General features: G+C 56.4%; 1 protein-coding gene across 1 annotated transcript; it reads left to right on the top strand.

The window, feature by feature from the left end:
• Positions 1-374: 374 nt before the first annotated feature.
• On the top strand, positions 375-17,762 carry MFIFM68171_08286 (uncharacterized protein; the record flags this gene model as incomplete). The annotated part of the gene is made up of 2 exons (XM_071063706.1): positions 375-15,005; positions 15,066-17,762. The coding sequence occupies 2 exons, from the start codon at positions 375-377 to the stop codon at positions 17,760-17,762; spliced, it is 17,328 nt and encodes a 5,775-aa protein (XP_070919807.1).
• Positions 17,763-18,476: the final 714 nt, after the last annotated feature.

Genomic DNA, 18,476 nt, shown 5'->3' with positions numbered 1-18,476 from the left:
ACGTGTAGACTTCTTGATCGGATCCAAGGGATGGCCGTGATGGCGACCGGGGATGGGCGGGAATGTGGGAAGCATGAAGCAGCCGTTCCGCGAACGTCTAGAGTCCAACAGGCGCCTCAAATAGGCCAGAAATATTCTACCTGAGTTGCTAACCTCGGTTGGGCCCCGTCGGGACAAGATTCGACGTGTACATACCTTACTAAGTGCCGAATTCGGATTCAGCTCAGATCGGTACTTATATTCCGCTCGTTCCCCTGTCCCTCTGCTCTCTTTTTCCTTCCATCAGTAAACTGCAACCACACCCGTCGTACTGCCACACATCCATCACCCCGTGTATTCCCCATCACACAGCATTCATGCCTCAGCATTGGTCCATGGCCGACACTCAGGAGACATCTTTCTGGTCCGATTATCTCACCGGCGTTTCCTCCACATTTCCTAGTCTCGGTCACGATTCGAGACATACAACCGGCCAGTTACAACGGCAGAGGCCGACCACGCTGCCCCTCGATCTGCCTTGCGTCATCCCAAATGCCGATTCCGCAGACATCCACACGGCTTCTTGGGCCATACTCCTCAGTCGTTACCTTGGCACAGACGAGGTCTGTTTCGGTGTGGCTGAGGAGTCACTGGTCCCAACCTTTGTTCCTGGAGCTGATAGCAAGCTGACACGACGCTACTTGGCATGCAGAGTCCACTTGGCAAGGGAACGCGATGCGGCAGCTGCAGTAATCGACTGCAGAACATCGGTGGAAGTTTGTCGCCGACATTGCTTTTCGTCAGCAGCCGAGCTCATCCGACAAACAACGTCTCCCGACCAACCCCGATTCAACACTGCTATATGGTTCGCCGACCGTGATTTCGCAGATTCCGCTTCTGGGCCAGACATGGATGCTTTTGCCGAATGCGCAGACTTCGGGTTAGTCTTGGTTCTGTGCAAGTCTTCAATGTCCGGTTCCGAATCTTGCTACTTGCAGTACTCCCCGTCCCTACTTTCGGATTCGGCTGCAGCTCTCGTCGCCGCGAATTACTGGGCCGTCGTCACCAATCTCGTGTCAGGCCTGGGCAGCACACTAGGTCAACTTCCGGTACTCAGTCCCGAAGATCTGGCCAAGACGTGGAACTGGAACCAGACCTGTCCGGGCGCTGTCGACGGCCTCGTCCACGACTTCTTCAAGCGCAGCGTTGTTTCACATCCGAATGCACCGGCTATTTGCGCATCCGACGGCTCGTTTACCTACTGGGAGCTTGACGCCATGTCCAATGTTCTGGCTCATTATCTTGTCCAGAAGGGTGTTGGACCTGAAGTGGTGGTTCCGCTTTGCTTCGAAAAGTCGGCCTGGGCCCCGGTCTCGATGCTTGCGGTTGTCAAAGCTGGCGGCGCCTTCACTTTTTTGGATCCTTCGTATCCGATGGAGACTCTCTTGAACATTGTGCAACAGGCCGACGCCAAGTTCCTGCTCTGCTCGCAGTCCACCATGGCCATGTGGGACAGCCGCCTCCCAGTCCACGAAGTTAGCGCTAAAAGCCTCGCGGCGCTGCCTCGCTTCTCCGACGCACCGCAGACCTCGACAAATCCGTCAAACCTGCTGTATCTCATCTTCACATCGGGCAGCACGGGAAAGCCAAAGGGCGTCTGCATCGAGCATGCGAGCTATCTCTCCAGCGCCCTCGACTTCGCCCGAGTCGCGTGCATGCGCTCCTCAAGCCGCGTGCTCCAGTTCGCCTCATACAGCTTCGATGCCAGTATCCTAGAAAACTTGACCACACTTCTTTGCGGTGGCTGCGTCTGCATCCCGGACGAAGCGGCCCGAAGCAAAGGGATCGCCCATATTATGAACGACTTCGGCGTCACCTGGGCTTTCTTTACTCCATCCGTGGTAAAATCGATCAGCCCCGCCGAGGTTCCGGCCCTTGAGACTCTCTTGCTCGCTGGCGAGGCTCCGTCCAAGGCCGAGGTGGACACATGGGCCGACAAAGTCCAACTGATGAACGGTTATGGCCCGAGCGAGTGCTGCATCGCCTCGGCCGCGCATCCCTCGCTCGATACCTGCATAGAACCGGCAAATATCGGATGGCCGGTGGGCGGAGTGTTGTGGGTGGTGGACGCGAACGATCATGATCAACTCGTTCCTGTTGGTGCCGTCGGCGAGCTCGCCATCGAAGGTCCTCATCTAGGCAGGGGCTACCTACATGACCACAAAAAGACGGCCATGGCCTTTGTCGAGGCGCCCAAGTGGACAGCCGATTTTCCTGCTTCACGGAAGCGGCGGATCTACTTGACGGGTGATCTTGTTCGACGTAATCTCGACGGCTCGTTTCTTTTTATCGGTCGCAAGGATACCCAGGTCAAGGTTAGGGGGATGCGGATCGAGCTTGGTGCCGTCGAGCAGCATCTCTTAGCCGACCATCAGGTTAGGCTTGCTACCGCGATAGTCCCCGTCAATGGACCTCGGAAGAGTCGCCTTGTCGCGGCGGTATCAATCAAAGGAGTAGAGCACACGAAACCGGACGGGGTCCTGAATGCGCTTCCAAGCTCCGGGTCTGGGAGGGAACTGGCGCGTCAATCGATCCGTGATACTCGAAACCGCCTCGTGGAAAAGGTGCCAGGATACATGATACCCACCTCCTGGTTTGTCCTGGAGTCGTTTCCCTTGATGCCGTCGGGCAAGATCGACAGACGCAAAGTCAGAGAGTGGATCGAAGGAATGGATTTGGATGCACTCGGGGACAACGAGTGCTTGCCGGATGAAAGCTCAGTCGAAGAAGCCTCCAGCGAGGTGAGCGGGCTGGTCACTCCGCTAGGAGAGACAATCCGAGACGCAATCAGTCTTGTTCTCAACCTGCCACCCGATTCCGTGGCTCCATGGAAGAGCTTCATCGGCCTTGGGGGTGACTCCATCTCGGCTCTGCAGCTCGTGTCTCAATGCCGGGCACAAAACATAGCCGTCACCGTGCACGACATTCTCCGATGCAAGTCCGTCAACGAGATTGTTTGCTGTGCTGAGTCCGGCTTCAAGCAGAACAGTGTCCCTGAAGTCGAAGAGTCTTACGATGTCCCCTTTGACCTCTCGCCAATCCAACGGCTTTTCTTCCAATGGGAACCCGAAGGGACACGTAGTGGAGGTGACAACAGGTTTAACCAGAGTTTCCTATTGCGGGTAAAGCGGCGCGTTTCATCACAGTCCGTTGCAACAGCATTGGAAGCTGTGACTGAGAGACATCCGATGCTCCGCTGCCGATTTGTTAAATCACCGACTTCAGGGGACAGATACGAGTGGCGGCAAATCATCTACAGGGATGCGGGCAATTCGTTTCGTTTCGAGGAGCACCAGGTTTCGGGCCCGGGCGGGACTCGAGACATCATTCTCAAAAGCCAGTCCGACATTGATATGATTCATGGACCCGTTTTCATCGTCGATTTGGTTAACGAACCCCATGGACAGCTGCTCTCCATGATCGCCCACCATCTAGTGATAGACCTGGTATCTTGGCGCGTCGTCATGCAAGAGCTAGAGCTTCTTTTGCAGGGTGCAGTCCTGGCGCCACAGAGGTCGCTCTCCTGGCAGGCTTGGTGCGGGTTCCAGGCCGACTACGCACGGCAACACTTGCCGCCCCGAACCGCCTTTCCACATTACAACAGTATTTCTCCCCCCAACCTAGAGTATTGGGGAATGGAAAACAGGTCCAACACGTTCAAGGACACGGCCAGAGCCAGTATCCAGCTAGACGCCGAGATGACATCCATTCTCATGAGCCCGGAGCGCCACCAGACACTCCGGACAGAACCCATCGACATGTTTCTAGCCGCTGTCATACACTCTTTCGCGCGCACATTTCGGGACCGTAGGCCCCCAACAATCTTCCGGGAATCACACGGCAGAGAGCCATGGGACGCTTCAATCGACATCTCTTCGACAGTTGGTTGGTTTACTACAATGTATCCCGTCCAGGTGGAAGGCGGGAGTAGAGATCTCATCGATACCCTTCGTCGCGTCAAGGATGCTCAGAGACGGGTCCCCAGGAATGGATGGTCATACTTTGCCTCGCGCTTCCATCATCTGGAGGGCATCAAGGAATTCGGCTTGCCGCCTGTCGTGGAGATCATCTTTGATTTCCTAGGCCTCTATCAGCAGCTCGAGAGGGAGAAAGGCCTGTTCGAGCAGGAACCCCGGGACAATGTTGACGTCGGGCCGGAATTCCATCGTCCTGGACTTTTCGAGATCACGGCTGAGCTGGTCCGCGGAAGGCTACAACTGAAGTTCGAATACAACAAGATGATGAACCGCCAGGCAGAGCTCATGCGATGGGTCCATAAATGCGAGGAGGACTTGATGGAATTGGCCCGCATCGAGCGCGAAGCTCTATACATGCAGGCCTTGAGCGACTTTCCGCTTCTCAACATGGGATATGACGGTCTTGACGGCCTATTCACCACCATCCTCCCTCGCCTCGGCGTCTCAGTGGATAATGTGGAAGATACGTACGATACCTCTCCCATGCAAACCGGTCTTCTGTTGAGCCAGGCCAAAGATCCCGGCCTGTATCAATGCTCCTTAGTACTACAAGTCGAAGGGACATCGCCCTTTGAGTCCGTGGATCTGCAACGATTGAGCGACGCCTGGCAGTGCCTTGTAAACCGCCATTCTTCCCTCAGAACAATCTTTGTCCCTGACGTTTCCAATGGCGATTCATTTTGCCAGGTTGTCCTGAGGAGGGCAGATGTGAGGATCAATCGGATTCGTTGCCCGGCCAGCAAACTTGATGCTGCCTTAAAGGAGAAAGCGCTCATCCCGCTCCAGGACGCCATCCCTCCTCACAGGTTGACAATTTTCGAGGTCAACGATGGCAGGACGTACATCAGGATCGATATCAATCACTCTTCTATCGATGGCGTCTCCGGTGAGATTCTCATCAGAGATCTCGTTGCCCTGTACGATGGACGCATCCGGCTCCCGGAGCCGACCGTCTACCGCGACTTTGTTTCCCACGTCCAGAGTTGCGACCTGGAAAAGGGGCTGCAGTACTGGGCATGCTGCCTCGCCGGAGTCGAACCTTGTCACCTCCCTCTGCTTGACGACGGCATTGCTCAGGATAGGTCGCTCCAGGCTGTCTGTGTCGAGTCGCCCGTTTCGATCGACTCTCTAAACCGCTTTTGTCAGTCAAACAATATCACCCTACCAACAGTCTTCAAGCTCGCGTGGTCTCTCGTGCTCCGGGCTTATACCGGCTCCGACAGGGTATGCTTTGGCTACCTCGTCTCGGGCCGGGACTGCCTCGACCCTGACGGCAAAGAGAATGCCATCGGAGCGTTCGCAAATATCTTGACTTGCCGCGCCGACCTCTCTAACACGCTTGCGTCTGTGCTCAGTGACATTCAGCAAGATTCTCTGAGCGACCTCCAACACCAGTACTGCTCACTTGCGCACGTCCAGCGGACCGTAAGCTCCCGCAAGCTTGCCGACCAACAGCCAATATTCAACACCATCTTGAACTTTCAAGTACACTCTCCCGGCGCTGCCGCAGAGTCATCTATTAAATTGAAAGCAGAGTACACAGATGAGCCGACCGAGTTTAGCTGCGTTATAGACATTGCCGTCAGAACGAAAGATCTTCAAATCTCTCTTGCGCACTGGACCTCGTTGGTGTGCCGTAAACAGGCTGAGAACCTCTCCAGTGCCTTTGCCGCCGCGTTGGCAGCCATTCTTCAGTCGCCCGGCGCAATGCCAGCAAATCGGACGAGCTTGTTTAGCGAGAGCCACAGCAAGCAAATCTGGAGCTGGAACAGCATTGTTCCTTCGCGAATCGATATGTCCATCCACGAAGTCGTGTCCGGCCACGCAGCAGCCCGCCCTACCACACCGGCAATCGAGTCCTGGGACGCCAGCTTCACGTACGGGCAACTAAACGAGGCAGCCACTATTCTCAGCCATCATCTAGCGCACCTCGGCGTCGGGGTAGGGTCCATCGTCCCCCTCTGCTTTGAGAGGTCTGCGTGGACCATCGTCTCGATGCTGGCGGTCTTGAAGGCCGGCGGCGCGTTTGTCCTCCTCGACCCAAAACACATATCCGCCGACAGGACTGCGGGAATCATCCGGGATACGCGAGCTACGCTACTCGTAGCCGGCGAGAAAGAATCCACGCTGCTCCCCGCCAAGGTGACGGTGCGTACCACTGTCATTGTCGATGGCGAATGCATGTCCACAATCAGTTCATGCCCCGCCTGCCATCAGCACAGAGAAGGATCGCTGCAGGGCGGAAAACCCATTACGTCCAGTTCTCGGAATCCCGCGTATATCGTCTTCACGAGCGGAACGACAGGAAAGCCCAAGGGCAGCGTCACGACCCACTCGGCAATCTGTACTGCGGCGGCCGCTCATGGAAAGCGGGTTGGACTGTCGAGAGAGACGCGCGTTCTACAGTACGCCTCGTACACGTTTGATGCCTGTCTTGCCGAGATACTCGTCGTCCTGTTGTTCGGAGGCTGTGTTTGCGTGCCCGCTGAGCAAAAGAGAACCGACGATATTGCCGGGGCCATCAATGAAATGATGGTCAACCTCGCAATTCTGACGCCATCAGTCGCCCGCATTCTCACGCCGGCCGACGTCCCGACGCTCGAAACGCTCGTCTTGGCCGGCGAGGCCATGTCCGCGGCCGACTTGGTGCGCTGGAGAGGCCATGTCAGGTTGATCAACGCTTATGGGCCGAGCGAATGCAGTATTGCCTGTACCATGAACCCTGTTGTGCTCGACGATCCAAGCAACATCGGCAAGGCAGCGGGCAGCGTGTGCTGGATCGTCGACCCGGAAGACACTGAGCGCCTGGTGCCGATCGGTGCGATCGGCGAGCTCGTTGTGGAGGGCTTCGCCGTGGCGAGCGGCTACTTGAACGACGAGGCGAGGACGGTCGAGGTCTTTATCGAACCGCCATCGTGGCTTGCTGGGAGGCGCTTGGACAGCGGGCAGGTCTCGGGTCGCTTGTATAAAACAGGCGATTTGGTACGATTCAACTCGGACGGGAGCATAAGGTTCATATGCCGAAAAGACACACAGTCCAAGATCCACGGCCAAAGAATCGAGTTTGGTGAGGTTGAACATCATTTGCTGTCCCGATGCGCCGAGATGGGGGCCGTTGCCGTCGAGGTCATTGAGCCAGACGCGCGCCAGCGCAATCAGACCTTGGCGGTGTTCTTCACATTCGACGAAGTGGGAGACAATACTTGCCCTCACGCTCCTCCTGTGGAGGGATATGATTCGGGCGTCTTCTTGGACATTCCGGACAATGTCACCCCTCGGCTGCAGCTGGTGCGGGACTCGTTGGCAGACGTCCTGCCCTCGTACATGGTTCCTACCATGTTCATTCCGCTCTCGACCTTCCCCACGACTTTGTCAGGCAAACTAGATCGGAAGTTCCTTCGCGAAGCAGCCGCAAAATTTCCGGCCAGTCTACTCAACCGATATTCTCTCTCAGTGGTCCTTAGCCAGCAGGCAGTCGAAACCAAGGCTGAGGAGATGCTACAAAGCGCATGGGCGAAGGTCTTGGGCGCGCCTCTGGAAACCATCGGCCGTGAAACTAGCTTCTTTCGTCTCGGAGGAGACTCTCTCGGTGCGATGCGCCTCGTATCCATCGCTCGCAACGACTATGGCCTGGATTTCACTGTGGCGGATATCTTCAAGCACCCAAGGTTATGCGACATGGCCGCCTTGATAGATCGTGACCGTGGCGAAAATAACGGCGTGCAATCCATGGCCGCCATCATGCCATTTACGCTTCTAGGCGAAGCTGAGGCAGTTGACCGGTTGGTGTCCGTGGCGGCCATGCAATGTCGTGTGGCTAAGGGCCGCATTTTCGATCTCTATCCTTGCACCCCGCTGCAGGAAGGCCTAATGACACTGTCGTTAGAGAAGAAGGGCGCGTACTTTGGCCAAAGCGTGTTTCTTCTACCTGAGACGTTAAATGTCGACCGTCTCAAGCGCGCCTGGGACGTTGTTGTTGCTGCCAACCCAATCCTCCGCACGAGGATTATCAACGCCGACACGGCAGGATGCTTTCAAGCGGTTCTGGACGATTCCATTACCTGGTTACACCCGACATGCTCCAAAGAGCAGTATCTCGCAAACGACCTGAACACCCCTCTCGCCTGGGGTCAACCCCTGAATCGCTTCGCGGTGCTGGCGGCTGCAGGCTCAGAACAGGCTCTTCTTGTCTGGACTGCGCATCATGCACTATTTGACCGGTGGAGCCGGAACCTCATTTTTGAGCAGTTAGAAAAGGCATACTACGGTGAGGCATTGCCGAGCGTTGTGCCTTTTAACCATTTCATCGCATACATCGCCAGTCGCGACGACGCCGCTTGCGCTGCCTTCTGGACCGCCCAGTTGGTTGGTGATGCTGCTACACTTCCGCAGCTCCCATCCAGCACATACAACCCGAGAGCCGAGAGTCGTCATGAGCGAGTCGTGGACATTGTGAGCAGAACCGAGTCACACACCACCATCCCGACTATTCTCCGTGCTGCTTGGGCACTGGCTATAGGGCGTTATGCAGACGCCGAGGATATCGTGTTTGGCGCGTCCGTATCCGGTCGGAGCGCCGCCGTTCACCATATTGACAGAATCAGCGGGCCTACCATGGCCACCGTCCCAGTCAAGATCCATCTCGATCGAGAGCTCCCCATCTCAACCTTCCTCGAGCATGTCCAGGCACAAGCTGCCGACATGATGCCCTTTGAACACTGGGGCCTCCAGAACATCGCTAAAGTGAGCAAAAATACGGCGTTTCGGAATCTACTCATCGTCCACCACGCCAGTGAACACAATACGGAGTGCACCCCGCTTGGCCTCAGCCTGGCCAGCAATACCCACTCTAGCTACTACACCTACGCGCTCGTTGTCGAGTGCTTTTTGATGCCTAAAAATAGGATAAAGGTGTCCATGACATACGACTCGGGTGTAGTCCCCTACGTAGTGCAGCTAAGCTCTTGCTTTGAGCTGCTCATCCAACAGCTCGCCGCCCCTATCGACGATGGCTTGCCCCTTGGCACTCTGGACTACTGCAGTCCTGAGGACAAAGCCTGCATTTTCGGCTGGAATCATCAAAGCCCCACGGTTGTTGAAGAATGCATCCACGAACTCGTTGGCAGGAGTGCGAGGCGCAGGCCCGAGGCCGCTGCCGTCTGCTCCAGGACATTCAACATGACATATGCTGAGCTTGATCTCTTGTCAACAAAGCTTGCGCGGCACCTGGCCTACCTCGGCGTCCGGCCCGAGAAGCCCGTGCCGGCCATCTTTGAGAAGTCCGGGTGGGCGATCGTGGCACAACTGGCCGTCCTCAAGGCGGGCGGCGTCATGTGCATGCTGGATCCGTCACATCCGATCCAGAGGCTGGAAGACAACATCGACACCGCTGACACCGACTTGCTCCTGGCATCTGAGAGATACTCATCACTCCTGCAGCGGGATGGGCGGACCATCCTGTCCATTGGTGCCTCCATGGTACAATCCATTTCTGACGCCCACTGCGTCGCTTCCCTTCCGCTTGTTCGTCCCGACAACGCCGCATACATCGTCTTCACCAGCGGGACAACGGGAAAACCCAAGGGAAGCATAACCGAGCATCGAGCTTTTGTTTCTTCTTCGGCCTCCTATGCAGCCGCAATGCACATCTCGGAGTCCTCCCGCGTGCTGCAGCATGCGGCTTTCAGCTTTGACCCGTACATCCTGGAAACCTTCTCCACGTTGATCCAAGGTGGTTGTGTCTGCGTTGTTGAGGATGAAATACGCACCGACCCAGCCGAGCTGGCCAACGCGATGTGCGCGCTTGACGTTACCTGGGCGACGATGACGCCTTCATTCGGTCGTCTTCTGCCCAAAGACTGCGTACCAACCCTTAAGACGCTAGTTTTTATAGGAGAAACTATGTCTCGGGTCGACACATCTTGGTCGGGTAAGGTCAGGTTAATGAACTCGTACGGGCCCTCAGAATGCTCAGTCGTGTCCGCGTTGAACGACAACGTCATGACCGAGTCTGACAACGTGCCTATTGGCAGGGGCGTGGGCAGCCGCTGCTGGATTGTTGAGCCCTACAATCACAACCTGCTTGCCCCAGTAGGTCATATCGGCGAACTCCTGCTCGAATCACCCGGCCTGGCGCGTGGCTATCTCAAGGAACCCACGAAGACGGCTGAGGTCTTTATCCACAGCCCGCAGTGGCTACAAGAGATCCGACCCAACAGCCGCCTCTATAAAACGGGAGATTTGGTGCGATACGACCCTGCCGACGGAACCATCCTCTTCGTAGGCCGCAAGGATACACAAGTCAAGATCCACGGTCAACGACTGGAGTTGGGAGAGATCGAGCATCACCTCTTCACTCACGAACATGTGAGGGCAGCCACTGTGACTCTCCCGAAGGCGGGCAGATTTAAGGATAAGTTGGTGGCAACACTCTCGTTGAAGTCAACGGCCGCTAAGAGGACAAGTAACATCGATGCCAACGGCAATCTCAAGTTGGTGGAGTCATCGAATAAGGCCGTCGTCGTCCGGCAGCTTAACGAACTACGGGGGCATCTGGAAGGCCTCCTTCCCTCGTACATGGTTCCGTCAATATGGGCCCCGGTTTACCAAGTTCCGTTGACGAGCTCGCTAAAGGCCGGCAAGCGTGAGGTTACAAGCTGGCTCGAGACTATGAGCGACGAGATGGTCGGGCAAGTCATGGATCTTAGCCATCCCGAAGAGCCGGGCCGCCACGAAACAGCAACTACGAAAATGGAACACCGGCTACGGGACATCATTGCCGATGTTCTGGGTTTGACGGCCGACCAAGCCTCCCCCAACCGCTCTTTCATTGGCCTCGGCGGTGACTCCATCACAGCAATACAAGTCATGGCCCGCTGCCGCGCCGAGGAGATTTCCCTCAAAACTAAAGACATCCTGCAGAGCAAGACCATAGTGCAGCTTGCCGAACGCGCGACGGCGGCTGACACTCCCGTTGAAGATAAGAAACAAGCCCAAGACAAATCCGTCAACAATACCAACTTTGGTCTCGCGCCGATTCAGAAGTTGTATTTTGAAGCCGGTATCGGGCAGATGCACGTGAAACCGGAGCACACCGCCTCGAGCCACTTCAATCAGAGTATTCTCTTGCGTCTCGAGCGAGAAGTAGCGGTCGAAGAGTTAGCTAGGGCGTTTCGGACGCTCGTGCGGGAGCATTCCATGTTGCGGGCACGCTTCATGCAAGATGACCTTGACGGCACTTGGAATCAGTACACCCAATCTGCAACCGACGAGGCCTTTGTCTTTCGGCATCACACTCTAGCATCGCAGGATGACATAGATTCTGCCCTCGCCGCTAGCCAACGCTGTCTCGACGCCGTCAACGGCCCCGTCTTTTCCGTGGACTTGCTCGAGATTGTGGCATCCACCCCTGGCGGAGATCAAAACGAAGAGCAGCTATTATTCATGGCCGCTCATCACCTAGTCATCGACCTGGTCTCTTGGCGCATCATCCTCGGGGACCTCGAACAGTTCCTTGCTACCGGCAAGCTCTTGAGCAAGAATCCGTTCCCTTTCCGGGCATGGGCGGAAACGCAACAGCGGTATGCCGCCGAGAACCTGCAGAGCCCCGAGGAGCTGGCCCGGTTGTTCATTGCCGCCCCGGCTGATTACGGGTATTGGGGAATCTCGCCCATCACCAACACATTCGGTGACACGGTCACTAGCGGCTTCACTCTGGATGCTGCAACAACGAGCGCCCTTTTGGGGGCCTGCAATGAATGCTTCGGGACCGAACCTGCGGACCTCTTCATCGCTGCCATGCTCAGTTCCTTTGGTAGCATTTTTACGGACAGAGAGCTTCCTCCCGCGTACTGCGAAGGGCATGGCCGCGAGTGTGTGTGGGACAGCAACATTGATTTGTCGAGCACCGTGGGTTGGTTCACCGTTATCTATCCACTCCAGGTACAGCTCGCGCGTGACGGGGGGGGCGGTGTTGTAGATGCCGTCCGCCGTACCAAGGATGCTCGTGTTCGGATCTCGGGCAAGGCTTGGTCATATTTCGCGTCCAGGTTCTTGACGAAGAGAGGATACGGCATTTTCAAGCACCATTGGCCAATGGAAATTCTCTTCAACTACGTCGGCGGCCACCAGAAACATGAGCGAGAAAACGCACTTTTCGTGCCGGTGCCCTTGACCAGTCCGCCATCGTCTTCTCACCACGCAATTCCCTTCACCGCTGACGTCGGCACCCAGTGCCGGAGATTGGCCGTGTTCGATATCAACGTCGAGGTTGGAAACGATGGCAGGGCGGCATTCACTTTTGCCTTCAGCCGCCGGGCATTCCATCAGCCCAAGATTCACCTATGGATTTCCAAGTACCAGCATGCCTTGCTGGAAGCCGTCGATCAACTCACCGCCATGTCTCCCGAGCCGACGTTGAGCGACTTCCCCCTGATGCCTCTCACATACGAGCATCTGGAGCGTGTCAAGACCGAGGTGGTCCCCACGCTTAATCTCTCCAGCCCTAACGACATTGCTGACATGTACCCTTGCGGACCGGCGCAAAAGGGCATTCTGATCAGCCAAGCACGCTCAACCGGTACCTACAATGAATCTTTCATTTATTCTGTCTCTTTGCGGGGATCGGGGAATGTAGATTTGGACAAACTCTCCATGGCTTGGCAGAGTGTGGTTGCCCATCACTCATCTCTGCGGTCTGTCATCATCGAAGACCCGTTCGCCACCGGGGAAGGGTACTACCAGGTAGTTCTCAAGTCCTGGTTGCCCCGAATTTTCCATCTAGACTGTACTGAAGACGATGAAGACACTGCAGTTGAACGGATGCGCAACATGGCGGCCGCTACAGCCGCGACATCCGGACGCAGCGAGACCGAGCCGGCTCACGGCATCATCTTCTGCCGCACCGCGACCAAGGTTTATATGGAGCTCGATATTAGCCATGCGCTAATTGACGGGGCTTCGCTGCGTATACTTCTCCGCGACATTGCGGCTGCCTATGACGGGGTCCCACTGATGCCGGCACACGAAGCGAATCCCCCGATGTACCGGGACTACGTCTCCCACATCAGGAACATCTCAACGAAAGATTCGATAGATTACTGGGCACAGTATCTTGAAAGCGTACTGCCATGCCATCTGCCGGTCCTACGAGAGGGCTCGCGGGACGCTTCGCGTAACGAGGGACTAGACACGCAGTCTCTCCCCATCGAACTCAGCGTATCATCTAAGTCCATCTTCGACTTTTGTCTTGAGCTTGGTCTGACGCCCGCCAACGTGTTCCAAGTAGCCTGGGCCCTCGTCTTGCAGCTCTACACCGGACTGGACCAGGTTTGCTTCGGCTATCTAGCTTCCGGACGGGACGCCCCGGTGCACGGCATCGACAGCATTATCGGTGTCGTCTGCAACATGTTAGTTTTGAAACTCCACTTGGGCAAAAACAAGACTGGCATTGAGCTACTTCTACAAGCGCAAGAATGTTGGGCAAACAGCGTCCAGCACCAGTTCGTCTCACTGGCAGACATCCAGCATCACCGTAAAGAACATGCCGCAGCTTCCACGCACGCCGGACATGCTGAGGCGCTCTTCAATACCGGGCTCTCATGCGTCTGGGAGAGCGGAAGAGGGGAGGCTAAAAGCTCACAATCCTCGCTTGTCTTTGACTTCCTCGGCGGTCGCGGGGTTTCTGAATACGACGCCGTCATGAGCATCTGGAGGGTACCGGCCAGCGCTAACTTCTGCGGATCATACACTTACAAGACGTCGCACATGACCGTGGCGCAGGCCGAGAACGTAGTCCATACCTTTTCCAGGGCTATTGAATACATCATGGAGATGAGCGATCGCCGCCTGAGCGAGTGGTGCCTCTTCGTGGAGAGCGACGTGGGCCGCTTCCCTGGTTTCTCGGCACCAGTTCCAAGCAGGGAGATACTGGACCGGTACTCCAGCGGCGGCATGGCTGACGCCTACGTTGACGAACTCATCTCAGCCCGCGCGCAGGACTGCCTTGATAGACCAGCCATCTGCTCCTGGGATGGACAGCTAACGTATGGGGAGCTCGAGGACCTCTCGGCTCGCCTCGCCAGTCACCTTGCTGCCAATTACCGTGTCGGCCCGGAAGTCCTCGTTCCCGTCTGCATGGAGAAGAGCCTTTGGTTCGTCGTCTCGGTCCTAGGCATCCTAAAGGCAGGCGGGGCGTTTGTGCCGATGGACGCCACCCAGCCGGCCCGGTTCCAAACCGTCATTGAGCAGACAGCTGCCCAGCTGGTGGTCACTTCCCCCTCTCTTAAGGGGGGATTCTCTCTGTTTAACCGACTCTCCGTGCTCCCTGTCGATGAGAATTTGATGCAAAAGTTGCCCCGGGGCACAACCTTCTCTCACATGCATCGGCACCGAGATCCGGGGAATGCTGCATATGTCATGTTCACCTCAGGCAGTACTGGAACACCCAAGGGCGTGGTGATTGAGCACAGAGCCTGGTGTTCAAGTGCCCCGGGACAGATTGAGGCGCACGGGATGAATGAGGACACACGCAGGTTGCAATTCGCCTCGCACGCCTTTGACGCCGCTATTGGAGACATTCTTGCCACGCTCATGGCAGGGGGCTGTCTCTGCATCCCATCGGAGACGGAGCGTCTGGACAACATCGAGGCGGCTATCACAAAAATGCGTGTCAACATGCTCAATGTGTCTCCTTCTCTGCTCAGGGTCCTGAAGCCGGAGAACATTCCCGGAATCCGGACTTTGATCGTTAGCGGAGAGTCGGCGCCCGAACACGAGCTTCGCAGATGGTGCGGCCGAGCAAGCCTCGTGCTCGCCTATGGACCAACAGAGTGCTCCGTCGAGAGCAGTGCTGCGGCATGCCCATCTGTTGACGCAATCAAGCCTAGCAATATCGGAGTCCCGAAAGTGTGCAAGTATTGGGTTGTGAGTACTTCTGACCACAACGTCCTGGTACCGGCTGGAGCTATCGGCGAGCTTTTGATTGAGGGAGTACGTGCCGCCTAAGATTTACACATTATGATGAGTGGACTCTAACTGACTGGGACGCAGGCAACTCTCGCACGTGGATACCTTGGCGATCCTGCTCGAACTTCTGCGGCCTTCATCACAAACCCTGCCTGGGCAGTCCGGCGCGGAGAGGAGATCCGGAGGATGTACAAGACTGGGGACTTGGTGCAGCTGCGCCCGGATGGCTCATACAGGTACATGGGACGTCGGGATAGGCAAGTCAAGGTCCGCGGGAACCGAATCGAGTTGAGCGAGGTCGAGCATCACGTCTATACCGCGTTAGAGGGCAAGTACCAGGTCGCTGCAGAAGTTGTCGAGGTCGACAGCGACGTCAGGCTCGTAGCCTTTGCTGCCATTGGGAATGAATACGACACTAGCAGTACCCAAGACCTCAGGCGCTCGATTTTCGATTTCAACGCTCGACACCGGCTTCAAGCTACCATCGCCGCCGCCTCGCCGAGCTACATGGTTCCCTCGGCTGTCATTCCTCTGCGGGAGATTCCGCTACTGTCATCGCACAAGATTGACCGAAAACAACTGAGGAGTGTCGCCAATGACATATTTACCGCCAAGAGTGGCCCTACACCATTCATGCTGCCATCCACGGGTCCCGTGTTAACAGCTGTACAGCTGCATATGCGAGAACTCTGGGCTGGAATTCTGAACAGGGATCCAGAGTTGATCACTTTGGAACACAGCTTCCTCGAACAAGGGGGCGACTCGATCCTCGCCATCAAGCTTGTCAGCGCATGTCGGTCTTCGGGCCTCGTGGTCTCGGTAGCCGATGTCCTCCGCAACCAGAGCCTCGCGGATTTGTGTCAACCTCTCGAGAGTCTCGAGCAGAAACAGAGTTCAAAGCAATCTCTCCCGGTCGTACGGAAGCCTTTTTCTTCGCTCGGGCCTCTCAACAATGCTCAGTTCCTGGAAAACGTCATATGTGCCCAGGTAGGCGCTGGCACAGCCAACATCGAGGACGTTGCAGAGGCGACTACTATGCAGAACAACTTCATTGCGAACGGCGCTATGAAAGGCTGCAGTAGCATCAACTATTTCATCTTCGAGTTTGCGGGAAGGATCGACGAGTCGCGGCTTCAAGCTGCTTGTCAAACTTTGGTAGCGAAGCATCCCATCCTTCGCACCACTTTCGTCCCTTTCAAGCGTCGTGTCTTCCAGGTCGTACTGCGCTCCATAGCCCCCGAGTTTTGCTCCTATCGCTGCCCCGAATCGCAACAGAAACAGCTCGCGGACAAGCTAGTGGAGGCCGACCGGGAGGAGCCGTTCGTTTTTGGACAGCCTATTCCCCGCTTTCTATTCCTCGCGGACGAGAATCGAAGCACGCTCGTGATGCGCATCTCTCACGCCCAGTACGATGGCATGTCGGTTCTGACTCTGACCAACCGCCTCTGCGCGCTCTATCTAGGTCAGTCCGTTCCTGACGGCCCGGATTTTCTCGACTTTGTCCACGCCGCGCGCGAGCGTAACGATCAGGGCGCCGAGGAGTACTGGCGCACACTACTTGCAGGAGCCTCCATGACAGAGCTCGTCTCGCTTAGGGCTCCAAGATATCGGAGAACGGAACGTAGAATGGTTTCGCGGGAGATCACGACACCGCCCCAGCAAGGTGCTCGGTTCACGTTCGCGACGATCTTGAAGGCAGCTTGGGCTCTAGTCTTGGCCAAGATCTCTTCTTCCAGCGACGTCGTATTTGGCCACGTCATTTCAGGCCGTAACCTGTCAGTTGAGGGTCTCAACGTCGATCAAATCCTCGGGCCGTGCCTCAACTTTATCCCGGTACGGGTAAGGCTGCAGGGGGGTGAGGGATCCCACAGAGCACGAACAATCAGCGACATCTTGCGCCAAGTCCATGACCAACACCTTATGTCCATCCCTTTTGAGACCCTGGGCATGGACGCGATCGTTGAGCGCTGTACCGACTGGCCGTTATGGACGCATTTCAGCACCGTAGTACAATACCAGAACCTGGATGGCGTCGAGGAGACGCTCCGAGATTTCCAATTCGGCGACGCACGCTGCAGTATGACTGTATCTGAGCGCCAGGACGAAGCCCTTGACCTCCTCGTGCTCGCCACTCCCAAACACGACGGCGCCCGCACCGAAATCACGCTGTACTTCAATGACGATGGCCAGGAAGGGGGTTTATCACGCGATTTTGTCGAATACCTGCTCGACTGCCTGCTTGCCAGCCTTGCTATGCTCTCCTCTACTCCCAACCCAGACGAGCACCCCCTCCCCAACCTCGCACAATCGCCACCGCAAATTCCTAGGCCTATCACGATCCATAACCCCACGTCAGCAACCGACCAAACAGCCGCGGCTAAAATAGGCGGCTATCGCTTCGAAGACATGCCCTCACAGGTACGAGACCTCGTCGTCGAGGCATGGAACTACATTCTCAAGCCGATCGCCGGCCAAGACGACGACGACGATCACCCCAATAATAACAACCTCCCCGCCCGCCGCGAGACGACCATCACCCCCGTGACGCGCTTCTACGACGTCTGGGGCAGCAGCCTCATCGCGGCGGCCCAATTCGCCGACTTTTACAATGCGCGACTGGTCGCGCACGTGTCTGTCGAGGAGGTGATGACGCATCCTACCATGCTGGCGCAGGGCGTGTTGCTGGCCGGGCGTCTGCAGCTCCCTCTGCTCCTTGCGGCGCCGCTTTCGCTTCTTAGCCTAATCCTACCTATACGGACGCCGTGGGTGCCGGTGCGGTGAGTTCGTGACCTGAGTGGCGGGTTGAGAGGGCGGAGTGGGTCCTGGGGTCGTGGGTGGGTGGCTGGTTTGTTGTCGGGTCTCAGGGGGAGATGGTAGAAATGTGTGTCTTTTCTTTCATGGAAGCGCTGAACAAAAGGGGACGAAAAGGTAAACTCGGGGTTTTGTTTGCAAAGCGCTGTAGGCGTTGGTATAGTACCGATACTATTGTAGCGGACTTGGGGTTGCTAAGTACAAGGCGCTTGAGTAGATGTATATCGAATTCAACCCTCGGGTATTTGCCCGCCACGCCCCGGAAGGTGGCTATCTTACTTCTCTTTCGACACTTTTATTGTTCGTCTCTTTTCCATTCCCATCTCTTTGTAATTAATGGTTCAATCGTGACACAGAATTTCTTGCCGTACGGCCCTGTGCTTTTGTTTCCCCGTGCCAAAAGCGGCAAAGGGCTGCGCTCAGCAAGAGGCTCAAGAGCATCTTTCGGGAGGACAAGAAAAATACAGACTACGGCGAACGCATTACTACGTCGCGGTCAATGTTCCTTTGCTCCCCTGGAGGGATGGAGGCGAGGACATCAGCTGTCAGGTGAATGGAGTCAAGCGGCCCTTTCAAGGCAAGTTCCGTTATGCGGTCCGCTCGCACAACACCTTGCATCAAAGACACACCGCAGCTTCTTAGCCTACACATTGCCCAATTCATTGCATGGTGCTGAACATTGTC

This window comes from Madurella fahalii (genome assembly GCF_045866475.1).
Source record: "Madurella fahalii IFM 68171 DNA, scaffold_4, whole genome shotgun sequence".
Taxonomy (NCBI): Eukaryota; Fungi; Ascomycota; class Sordariomycetes; order Sordariales; genus Madurella; species Madurella fahalii.
This window is presented reverse-complemented; position numbering and strand designations above follow the sequence as displayed.